General features: G+C 36.4%; 1 protein-coding gene across 4 annotated transcripts in view; it reads left to right on the forward strand.

The window, feature by feature from the left end:
* LOC106977174 (solute carrier organic anion transporter family member 1B3) overlaps positions 1 to 7,804 on the forward strand; it is a 69,556-nt gene extending 61,752 nt beyond the window's left edge. For all 4 annotated transcript variants that reach the window (XM_015074673.3, XM_053225930.1, XM_053225931.1 and 1 more), the window contains one exon: positions 7,525 to 7,804. In XM_015074673.3, the coding sequence (XP_014930159.1) occupies positions 7,525 to 7,732 (208 nt within the window). In that variant the 3' untranslated portion in view covers positions 7,733 to 7,804. The remainder of the gene's footprint in view (positions 1 to 7,524) is intronic.
* Positions 7,805 to 13,006: the final 5,202 nt, after the last annotated feature.

The following is a 13,006-nucleotide window of genomic DNA, read 5'->3' on the forward strand; positions in this document are numbered from 1 at the left end:
ACAATGTTTGTTCTTCCAATCCATAAGCAGGAAATCTTTTTCCATTTCTTTGTCTCTTCTTCAAATTCCTTCATAAGCTTTCTATAGTTTTCAGCATACAGGTCTTTTATATCTTTGGTTAGGTTTATTCCTAGGTATTTTATGATTTTGGGTGCAATTGTAAGTGGGATCAGTTTCTTTATTTCTTTTTCTGTTGCTTCATTATTGGTGTACAGAAATGTAACTGATTTCTGTACATTGATTTTGTACCCTGCAGCTTTGCTGAATTCATGTATCAGTTCTAGGAGTCTTTTGGTGAAGTCTTTTTGGGTTTTCCTATGTAGAGTATCACGTGGTCTGTGAAAAGTGAAAGTCTGACTTCTTTGCCGATTTTGATGGATTTCATTTCATTTTTTTGTCTGATTGCTAATGCTAAGACTTCCAACACTATGTTAAACAACAGTGGTGAGAGTTGACATCCCTGTCGTGTTCCTGATCTCAGGGGGAAAGCTCTCAGTTTTTCACAATTAAGGATGATATTAGCTGAGGGCTTTTAATATATGGCTTTTATGATGTTTAAGTATGTTCCTTCTATCCCAACTTTTTTAGGGTTTTTATTAAGAAACCATGTTGTATTTTGTCAAATGCATTTTCTGCATCTATTGACAGGATCATATGGTTCTTATTATTTCTTTTATTAATGTGATATATCACATTGATTGATTTGTGAATATTGAACCAGGCCTGCAGCCCTGGAAAGAATCCCACTTGATCATGGTGAATAATATTTTTTATATGCTGTTGAATTCAGTTTGATAGTATCTTGTTGGGAATTTTTGCATCTATGTTCATCGGGGGTATTGGCCTGTAGTTCTCCTTTTTTGTGGGGTCTCTGTCTGGTTTAGGCATTAAGGTAACAGTGGCTTCACATAATGAGTCCAGAAGTTTTCTTTCTATTTCCATTTTCTGGAACAGCTTGAGAAGGATAGGTATTAACTCTGTTTTAAATGTCTGGTAGAATTCCCCAGGGAATCCATCTGGTCCAGGACTCTTATTTGCTGGGAGATTTTTGATAACTGATTCAATTGCTTCACTAGTTATGGGTCTGTTCAAATTTTATGTTTCTTCCCATATGAGTTTTGGTAGTGTGTGGGTGTCTAGAAAACTGTCCGTTTCTTCGAGGTTTTCTTATTTGTTGGCATACAGCTTTTCATAGTATTCTCTGATAATTCCTCATATTTCTGAGGGATTGGTTGTGATAAATCCACTTTCATTCATGATTTTATCTATTTGGGTCTTCTCTCTTTTCTTTTTAGAACTCTGGCAAGAGGTTTATCAATTTTGCTTATTTTTCTTTTTAAAAAATTTTTAAAATGTTTTTATATTTTTGAGACACAGAGACAGAGCATGAGCAGGGAAGGGGCAGAGAGAGAGGGAGACATAGAATCCGAAGCAGGCTCCAGGCTCTGAGCTGTCAGCACAGAGACTGATGCAGGGCTTGAACTCATGGACTGGTACATCATGACCTGAGCTGAAGTCGGACACTTAACTGACTGAGCCACCCAGGTGCCCCGCTTATTTTTTCAAAAAAACAACTCTCTGTTTCATTGATCTGTTCTACAGTTTTTTTGTTTTGTTTTTTTTTTTGGATTCCATATTGTTTATTTCTGCTCTGATATTTATTATTTCTCTTTTTCTATTGGGTTTGGGGTTTCTTTGTTGTTCTGCTTCTAGTTCCTTTAGGTATGCTGTTAGATTTTGTATTTGGGATTTTTCTTGTTTCTTGAGATAGGCCTGGATTGCAATGTATTTTCCTCTTAGGACTGCCTTAGTTACATCCCAAAGGGTTTGGATTGTTGTGTTTTCATTTTCATTTGTTTCCATATACATTTAAATTTCTTCTTTAATTGCCTTGTTGACCCATTCATTCTTTAGTAAGATGTTGTTTAACCTCCATGCATTTGGAGGTTTTCCAAACTTTTTCCTGTGGTTAATTTCAAGTTTCATAGCATTGTCATCTGAAAGTGTGCATGGTATGATCTCAATTATTTTATATTTACTGAGGGCTGTTTTGTGACCCAGTATGTAGTCTATCTTGGAGAATGTTCCATGTACACTTGAGAAGAATGTATATTCTGCTGCTTTAGGATGAAAAGTTCTCTATATATCCGTCAAGTCCATCTGGTCCAGTATACTAGTCAGAGACATTGTTTATTCACTGATTCTCTGTAAAGATGATCTGCCCATTGTTGTAAATGGAATATTAAAGTCCCTGCAATTACCACATTCTTACCAATAAGGTTTATGTTTGTGATTAATTGTTTTATATATTTGGGTGCTTCCGTATTCCGTGCATAAACATTTATAATTGTTAGCTCTTCTTGATGGATAGACCCTGTAATTATGATATAATGCCCTTCTTCCTCTCTTGTTAGAGTCTTTAGTTTAAAATCTATTTTTTTTCAGATATAAGTATGACTATTCTAGCTTTCTTTTGACTTTCAATAGCATGATAGATGGTTCTTCATCCCCTCACTTTCAATATGAAGATGTTGTCAGGTCTAAAATGGGTCTCTTGTAGACAGTAAATAGATGGGTCTTTTTTTTATCCATTCTGATACCCTGTGTTTTTTGATTAGAGCATTTAGTCCATTTACATTCAGTGTTATTATTGAAAGATTGGGTTTAGAGTCCTTGTGTTATCTGTAGGTTTCATGCTTGTAGTGATGTCTCTGGTGCTTTACAGTCTTTACAACACTCACAGAGCCCCCCTTAAGATCTCTTGTAGGGCTGGTTTAGTGGTGATGAATTCCTTCAGTTTTTGTTTGTTAGGGAAAACCTTTATCTCTCCTTCTATTCGGGATGACAGACTTGCTGAATAAAGGATTCTTGGCTGCATATTTTTCCTCTTCAGCACATTGAAAATTTCCTGCCACTCCTTTCTGGCCTGCCAAGTTTCAGTAGATAGGTCTGCTACTACCCTTCTGTGTCTATCCTTGTAGGTTAACACCTGTTTATCTTAGCTGCTTTCAGAATTCTTTCTTCATCTTTGTATTTTGCCAGTTTCACCATGATATGTCATGCAGAAGATCAATTCAAGTTATGTCTGAAGGTAGTTCTCTGTGCCTCCTGGATTTCAGTGTCTGTTTCCTTCCCCTGATTGGGGAAGTTCTCAGCTATGATTTGTTCAAGCACACCTTTGGCCTCTTTCTCTCTCTTCTTCTTCTGGAACTCCTATGATACATATATTGTTCCATTTCATTGAATCCCTTAGTTCTCTAATTCTCCCCTTGTGATCCAGATTTTTTTTATATCTCTTTTTCTCAGCTTCATCTTTTTCCATAATTTTATCTTCTATTTCACCAATCTCCCCCTCTGCCTCTTCAATTCTCGCTGTCAACCACCTCTAGTTTATTTTGTACCTCATTTACAGCATTTTTAATTCAGCATGACTATTTTTTAGTTCCTTGATCTCTGCAGCAATAGGTTCTCTGCTGTCTTCTATGCTTTTTTCAAGTCCAGAGATTAATCTTATGACTGTTATTCTAAATTATTATTCAGTTATACTGTTTATATCTGTTTTGAGCAATTCTTTAGCTGTCCTTTCTTCCTGGAATTTCTTTTGAGGAGAATTCTTCTGTTTCATCATTTTGGCTAGTTTTATGTCCCTTATGTGTTTTAAAAGCTTGTTATGTGTCTTGTGCCTCTGAGAACTACTATATTAAAGAGGGGTAATACACTGTCCAGGGCCTGGCCCTTCAGGAGGTGTTTTTTGGAGAGTGTACTTGCTGTCTGTTGTTGTGAGTTTGGTTACTTTATCTCCCTACTCATAGTGATGTTTTGAACCCTTCACTAGGTGTGCTTTGATTTGTTCCTTGAAGTATCCCCAGAAAGGAAAACAAACAAGCAAAAAACACACAGAAAACAAAAACACTCAAACACACGCATAAACAAAAAAACAAAAACAAAACCAAAAAAACCCACACATGAGCTACAAGTAAATAAAAGGGTGGAGGAGGTACTGATGGAAGAGGCCTTATCCCATACAAAGAGAGAAATGACAAGGGAGGGGAAAAATAAAGAATAAAAATTGACCAGAAAAACTATATGGCTTAATCCAGAGAGAAAGAGTAAGAAAAATAAAGAAGGAGTAAGGGAAAAAGAAAAAGAAAGTAAAGTTATCCATACAGAGAAACTGTAGGGCTTAATCCAGAGAGAGAGAAAGGAGAATAAAGAAAGAGATGTGGAACATGTATCAAGAGAATGGATTAAATATGTCTGTTTAAACAAGCCAACAACCAGAGTAACCAGACTAGAGGAGGGAAGAGATAAGAAGGAGAAAAGGAAAGAAGAATGTATCTATATAATAAGAATTGTCTGAGAATTAAATCAGGCAATGCAACAGCGCTGGTCTGGAGTAGGGGCCATCTGGTTCATCAGTATCAATCCCACTCCAGTAGATACATAGTTATCAGGTGTGGAGGGGTGTGGTATGGTGTGCGCTGGCCTTGCCTCCACTGTGCCCCCCCCCCCGGCTCTCCGTTGCTGAAATCCCACCTTGTTGGTGATGAGGAGAAAATGGTGACACCCCAGTCTCTCCTCCATGGGCCAGGTGTCCCAAACCACTCTGTTTGAGCTGTCCTCACTGTGCTGCGGCTGCAAATGAGGCGTTTTGTCTTGCTCTGCCAACTCCTGTGTCCTGGTGCTTGGCTGGAATTCAAACTCCCGCTCTGTGCGCCCCGTACTGGGGAAGCAGCACTCCATGCTGCCCAATAGGTGGTCCCTAACTGGTGGGCACAGGCCAGACAGCTGACCCCAGTCCCAGTCCGGAGAAAGCCCCTCAGTTAGAGATTGCCTCCTTCTCTGTCCCAGTCTGTGATTTTTTTTTTCTTGTCTAGATACAGACCTATGCTTCCCCAGCTGCTCCTTCTCTTCCCTTTGTCTCTCTGCAGAAGGGGATCCCTCCCCTCGGTTCATTTTGTCTCTTCCAGTTCACAGTCACACACCTATGACCCATCAAGTTGTCCTGGTGGGTCCCTGGAAGCCACAGTCTCTTTTCCTATTGGACTCTTGGAGTTCAAAGTCCTTTAGCTTCAACACTACTTTGTGAGATGAGGGAACTTTGGATCCCCCTACTTCTCCACAATGTTGGCCCCTCCTCCTAGAAAGGATCTTAAATACACATTGCCAAGTGAAAGAAGGCAGTCTAAGAAAGCTACTACTTTCTGCCATGAAGTTTGCAATATTGCAACCAGCTGGAGATAACTAACCCTCTTTAGAACTCTTAACACTTTGAAGCTCACTCAAGGGCCTTATCACTTTCCTTTTGGTCAGTTGTGTTCATTGCCTAAAGTACTTTGAAAAGTACTGCCTAGACATTGTCTAAAGTGGAATTTTAAAAAAGAGCAGTGTGTTCTCCAGTGAAGAAACAGCAAAACCTAGTCACCTTATGATTTTTTTGGATTTAATATTTGAGGTAACCAGATAATTGTTCATTCATTTCATCTAGCATAAAAATAATGTAAACAATTCCTACTCCAAGAAGTAGAAATCTACATTATGATATCAATCCCTAACCTAAACCCAGTTTACTCAAGTTTTCTTAGCAACAGTTACATAACCAGAAACACATACTAATTTTTCTCAGTAACAATAGAAATTCTGAAAAGTTTAACATTGTTGTAGAACTACTTGACATAACCCAAGGATGAGACAAATATATTTGAAGGTTTAAAATATTTCTTTTATTATATGTGGGACACCACAACATTCTATTGTAATTTTAGTAAATTTAAGCTTATATGGCTCAAAATTCTATAAATCCATTCAACTTCAATTAAGCCTAATAATTGTTCAAATATTTTTTGTGTGTAAAGCTTGTCAATTAGTTAACAATGTCATGAGGCCAGTGAGTGTTTCCTAACCTACTAGGTCAGTGACAATCAGTCTTTCTTGTTCATTATAATCACCTGAGGAGCTTTAAAAACTGCAAATATCTGTGTCCCATCTTCAGAAATTTTTATTTGATTGTTCAGGGACTGTGGCATGGGCATGGGATTTAAAAAAATCTCCTGGTATAATTCTAATGTGCAACCAAAGCTGAGAATCATAAGAATCGACCATGTGTGCAAGATAATTTAATGTAGCTTTATTAAAAACTTCCAGTAGGTGGGCTAGATTCAAAAATTTATAAATAACTCACTAAACTCCACATCCAAAAAACAAATAATCCAGTGAAAAAATGGGCAGAAAACACGAATAGACAGTTCTCTTAAGAAGATATCCAGATGGCCAACAGGCACATGAGAAGATGCTCCACGTCACTCCTCATCAGGGAAGTACAAATCAAAACCATAATGAAATGTCACCTCATGCCAGTCAGAGTGGCCAAAATGAACAAATCAGGAAACTATAGATACTGGAGAGGATGTGGAGAAACGGGAACCCTCTTGCACTGTTGGTGGGAATGCAAACTGGTGCAGCCGCTCTGGAAACCAGTGTGGAGGTTCCTCAAAAAATTAAAAATAGGTCTACCCTGTGACCCAGCAATAGCACTGCTAGGAATTTACCCAAGGGATACAGGAGTGCTGATGCATAGGGGCACTTGTACCCCAATGTTTATAGAAGCACTTTCAGCAATAGCCAAATTACGGAAAGAGCCTAAATGTCCATCAACTGATGAATGGATGAAGAAACTGTGGTTCATATACACAATGGAATACTACTTGGCAATGAGAAAGAATGAAATCTGACCATTTGTATCAACATGGATGGAACTGGAGAGTGTTATGCTAAGTGAAATAAGCCATACAGAGAAAGACAGATACCATATGTTTTCACTCTTATGTGGATCCTGAGAAATGTAACAGAAGACCATGGGGGAGGGGAAGGCAAAAAAAAGAGAGGGAGAGAGCCAAACCATAAGAATCTCTTAAAAACTGGGAATAAACTTAGGGTTGATGTGGGAGGGAGGGGAAAGTGGGTGATGAGTATTGAGGAGGGCACCTGTTGGGATGAGCACTGGCGTTGTATGGAAACCAATTTGACAACAAATTTCAAAAAAATAAATAAATAAAACAAAACAAAACAAAACAAAAAAAACTTCCACTAGGCCATACAGCATGGGCTGTGGACTGCATTTAGCCTATAAACTAAACTTTGGCTCCTGGTTCAATCTAAATGAATTCAATTTGATGATCTGTTAGTTAATTCATTTCCTTCATAGTCTCTTTCCATTACACATGAACTAATCCATCTTTGAGAAAGCTAAACATTCCAAGTATACCTTACTTTTATGGAAAGCATTTAGGTAGATCATTAATCATGCTTAGTTTCTGTGGCTTATATATTCCTTTTAAAATAATTTTAAAAACCCTCCTATGTATCAGTAAAAATAACCACTAGAATTGCTGACTGAATATTCTTATGTATAATTTCAAATCCCATTTTTTTTTCCTCTTAAGGTCTTCTGCATACTGGAGAACAACACTGTAAATTGTTTTAAATGACTGAAAATGGAAATTTAATTTTTTTCTCTTTTAACAGAAATACCTACTTGGGCTTGATTGTGAGCTTAAGATTTTCAGCACTTATTCTGCTTGTTGTATTAATTTTCACTATGAAGAAAATATATCAAGGAAAAAATACCAAGGCATCAGAAAATGGAAGAAAAGATATGAATGAAGCAAACTTAGAACCCTTAAATAATGATGGATATTTTGTACCTTCTTCGGACAATGAAGCACATATGTAAGGGGAAGAAAAGAATATGTTGCTGTGTTTTACACTAACATTGTATTAAAGTAGTAGGATGTTATTTTGAGCAGTTCTTGGTCTTTTCACTGAGAGTCCTCACACTCTTCACTTATGAAGGTACAGCAAATCACCTATGAATTTGTCATAATGAACCAGACTATATATAAAAAGGAATGAGAGTACTCTTTGTTCAGGGTATGACTATGCATTTTAGGTGAACATTAATGCAGATGATCCATACAAATTTATACTGAGAGGTATGGTTAGTATGTAATAAAAATTTTTTGCCCAGGTAATTGTAACTCAATAAAACCAGTAACTAGAAAATAGATGTAAAAAGGAAGGAGAAAAATAAATAACCTTAAAAAAAAGCTAATACTTTTTTTTTAAAACCAGTTTGGCCCATGTTACTCAAACATGAAGTTAATGTGATGGAGGCTTTATACTATGATGACATCTGTCATTCATGTATTAAGTCATGTATTTCACAGACCTCATTAATTTATAATTTGAAATTGCATTTGACCATGAACCCCTGATGTATCCTCTTCCAACTTTCCATTAAAATACTAGTAAAGAAGTAGACATAATTGAGAATTTGCAAGCTATGATTGTCAGACAGCATATTACAGAATGTGTTAAGTTTCTTTCAGGCCCATGGAAGTGGATTAAGAAAACTGACATTAATTTGAGAAACCAAAGCCCATTACAAGATGTATCTTCATTCCATTTGCTCCCTGAAAGACATGGATTTTGTACCAGATAACTTAGGAGCTGTTTCTCAATTACATGTGTGTGTGTGTTTGTGTGTGTGTGTGTATGTGTGTCTGTGTGTGTTTGTTTGTTTGTTTTTGGTGCACCAAGAGACAGCTTTCACAAATAAGATAAGGGTGAATGAGAACAAATGTTTGAATATTGTGTTTGTTAAGTGACAACAGCTTTATACTGACTGCTAAAAATTTGTAATTTTTATACTCAATAAGGTTAAAGGACAATTTTTGGCATTAGAATAACCTGTAAAACTTTTTTTTAAAAGAAACCAGTTATGTACCCACCCCCAGACATTCTGATTCAAAACAATTTTTCATGTATCCTAGACATCTCCTTTAAAAAAAAAAAGTCTAGGGGCGCCTGGGTGGCTCAGTCGGTTAAGCGTCCGACTTCGGCTCAGGTGGTGATCTCGCGGTCCATGAGTTCGAGCTCCGCGTCGGGCTCTGTGCTGACAGCTCAGAGCCTGGGGCCTGTTTCAGATTCTGTGCCTCCCTCTCTCTGACCCTCCCCTGTTCATGCTCTGTCTCTCTCTGTCTCAAAAATAAATAAACGTTAAAAAAATTAAAAACAATATTAAAAAAAATTCTATATAGAGTCCCTGATAAAGAGATACAGAAAACCACAGGATAGGAGAAGGTATTCCCGAGTATGACAAAGTCACATAATATGATGCTTGCTAGAATCTGAGAATTAGCCTACAAGTTATGTATATTCAACTATTCTCAAACTGTAGCCCTGAGAAGATTTATTACTCCCACAAACAGAGATTTGGAAAAACCACCAACATGCTCAGTTACTATGTTACAAGTCTGGTGTGACCTTGTCTCAAAAAATAGAGAAAATTATGAAGCTGTTTTTTAAAGCATTATAAAAAAAATAAAGGCAACATCTTGAATATTTATTCGACAATTTTTGAGTGTCAAATATATTTCAAGTATAAAATATCTGTCAAGCAAAATGAAATATAATAGTAAACAAAACAAAACAAAACAAAGGACCCTATCTTGTGGAGCTTATACTTTAAAGGAGACAAACATTACCAATGTTATAAAATTAACTGTTATAAAATTATAAAATGATATAAATTAAAAGAATAAATTTATATTTATAAATGTGATATGTGCAGTGAAGGAAAAAAACATTAAAATATGCCTCAGATTATTTGATCTAGTTCAGAATCCAAGAATCCAGAATATTAATCCTTAATTCAATGACATTTATTAAACAGGAATACAAATCCTAGAGGAAAGCAGAGGGGAGTGGGAATTCTACAAAAATATGAATAAGGAAAGTTTGCAAGGGCGCAAAGTAATGCAAGAGTGTAATTAAGACACACATTGGATAAGGTTAAAAGAAGACAATGGCCGAAAAACCTTATCAATGATGAAATTGAATTTGAAAATTTGTGAAAATGTGGAGGAAAAAGATAAAAAAGCAAATTATGGAAAAAAGGTAGGTGATTTAGAAGTCAGATGGCAATTTAGAGGACAAACTAAAGCACCAACCTAGGAAATTTGATATATTTGAAGAGGAAATCAGATCTAGAAAAGAAACATTAAAAATTTAGTGGCAGAATGCCTTTTTGCTGTGAAGAGAGACTTCAGTATACAGACTAAGACTTTTTATTTGCACCCTGTCTTTACATTCCCATCCATTTTCATGCAGGGGGAACTTTGACTATGATATTTCTTCCTTCTGAATTTTTTTCCACTTAATTAACTGCGTCTCAGCATTCAGATCTAGGCTCAATCACCATTCCTTCAGTGTCTCTGACTTCTCTGCTTAAAAATCCTCCAATTATATTTGTAGCAACATAGGACTTAAAAAAATAGTGATTTTACATCTATTTATGATTTGTTAACTGTCTCCCTCACAGTCATATGCTCTAGGAAGGTAGAAATTGAACTCATTTTACCTGTTTTATTTCCAGCATTCAGCTCAGTGTCCTACACATAGTGGGTGCTTTATCAATTATTTTTGAATGAAGGAATAAGTGAATGAATAAATGAACTCCAAAAATGCCACTCATAAAAACAATATGCAAACATTTTAAAGTTCCATTAAGGTCATTGGATAGGGAGTGGGGACTTTAGATGTTTTGAAATTTTTCTTTAATATTTTTAAATGAAAAAATAAAATTTTAAAACATTTATTTTCTTATTTTGAAAGAGAGAGAGAGAGAGAGAATGATCAGGGGAGGGGCAGAGAAGAGAGGTTGAGAGAGAATCCCAAACAGGCTCTGCACTCTCATCACAGAGCCTGACATGGGGCTCAATCCCACATACCATGGGATCATGATCTGAGCTGAAATCGAGAGTTGGACACTTAACCAACTGAGCCACCCAGGTGTCCCCAAGAAATACTTTTCAAAATGTTAAAAATATCTTTTGACTGCCATCTACATGCTAAGCACAGGTAACAAAAACATTTATGAAACAGAGTCTTTGCCCTATGGGAGCCCACAAAAGAGTTGGAGAAACAGGCATGTAAACATATGAAAATATACACTATAATAAATACTATTCTAGAATAAACATGTCCTTGTCTCTCATTCACGGGGACCATTCTCATTTCTGTTTCAATTTCAACATAGGTATTTTTGGATATTTTACCAAAAATTGAGAATTAATAATAAAAAAATTCCAGTGAGAAGATCACTATGCAAGTGGTACATTTTCAGCAACACTGTGGAACACTCCTGCCCCTAAGTCATAGATGGATCTTTGACCCCAAACCAATCTCCATTATTAAACCTGATGTTGCCCCAAGTTCCATCATTAGAAGTTTATTCTTTTGAATTAACACTTGGTCTTCACTTAAATTGGAAGGGATCATGTATTATTAGTCATGTAATAGTGTGAGTAAGATTCCAATCTTTTCTCTAGAAGCAGGTTTGTGATAATGGGAATGGAGAACATGAGGATATTCTGAAAATAAGAGAAAAGGTCACAGAAAAGTGAGATTATAAACACCAAAATATCCTATGTCTATTTTTAGGATTGATATTAATGATACAGTCCTATACATTTTAAATCTGCAAAAAATGTTCCATTGAGTCACATCACTTAAATAAATGTCTTCATTTGTCTAATGAATTTGTCTAATCATTTGTCTCATAATCTGTTTAATATCTGAGCTTGATTCTGATGATTTGTCTATTCAGACAGTGTGTTTTATTGTTTTTTGTGTGTCTTATACTTTTTTGTTGAAGTCCATAAATGTATTATAGGACAGTCAATACTGAGGTGAATATCTTCTTTATTTGTAGATGAGTCCATCTTTCCTTCGGCTAGGACTGTATTGTGGGTTTGTTGCAGAAGTAGAGCTGGGTTTGGAGTTTGTTTTTGCTATAGATACCCTCAGTGTACCTAGGGCTTCAGATTCCTCCAGGGAAACCTTGTGTTTAGAGTTCTACTCCCTATATGGATTTGGTTCTCCCTTTTGTTTTGTTACCCAGAAATAATCTGTGTCTTCTAGCTCTCCCACTGTATTCCACTCTTATTCTTACTAGATGCTTGCTACTATGGTGGGGTTTACAGGTATAGAGGAGGGAGACTGAAACAAACTCTGTGAACATAGGTCTTGGGAGTGAAACTTTTCTTTCTTGCTTCCCTTCCCAATTGTAGTAGTTTTCACCAGTAACCCTGAGCTACAGTTTTTGTTGCCATTCCCCACTGGAAAGAAAGGCTGTTGTTACTTAGTGGAAAGAGGGGGTACTGGTCTGTGTAGAATTTGACGAGTGCCTGCTGTTTTCTCTCCCCCAGCCAGCATTAATAGTGCTTTTACAAGATTCTCTCTAATGTTCCCTGAGGATGCCTGGTTGGGCTCATGGAGGAATCACCTGCAAGAGGTGTAAAACCCTTCTCTTTGCCACCTTCAGGACCTTCACATGCCAACCCACATATGGTCTTTAGGTACTCATTAAAAATTTCTAGCTGAATCGTTTTACTAACTTATACGGCATTGAGTGGTTTCTGCCCTAAGCGAGTAAATGTTCAAATTCTGTTTCTCCCTGCAGAAGCCTCTCCTTCTTCAGCTTTCTAGTTAACTGCTTGCACACTAATATCAATTCACTGATGGGTTTGAGAAAAGTTATAATTTGCATTTTCTTAGCGTAAAGTTGTAGGTGCAACAATCCTTCCTGCTCTGTGCATGCCTGAACTGAAACAGGAAGTCTCACTCTTATTCCTTTAATGAAAAAGAAAATGTGTTTCAATTAACTATGAATTTGCAAGACCATTTTAGATAACTAGAGAGTAGTTCTCTTCCTTTCCCTCACTTGATTCTAGTCAGTAGATTCTCCAATAACTAGTATCTTATCTATTTGGTAAACAGATCTTAGTACACATATCATTTCTAAAGTAACTCATTCTATAGGCTCAAGTTATCAGGCAAGAAGGCTTTTAATTTTTTTTATTGAGTTCCATCTATCTTCTTAGTTAATTTTTTCTTTTAAAGATTGGATTTTTTAAATTAGAGTCTATTTTTATTAACTCAAAAA

This window comes from Acinonyx jubatus, chromosome B4 (genome assembly GCF_027475565.1).
Source record: "Acinonyx jubatus isolate Ajub_Pintada_27869175 chromosome B4, VMU_Ajub_asm_v1.0, whole genome shotgun sequence".
NCBI classification, from domain to species: Eukaryota; Metazoa; Chordata; class Mammalia; order Carnivora; family Felidae; genus Acinonyx; species Acinonyx jubatus.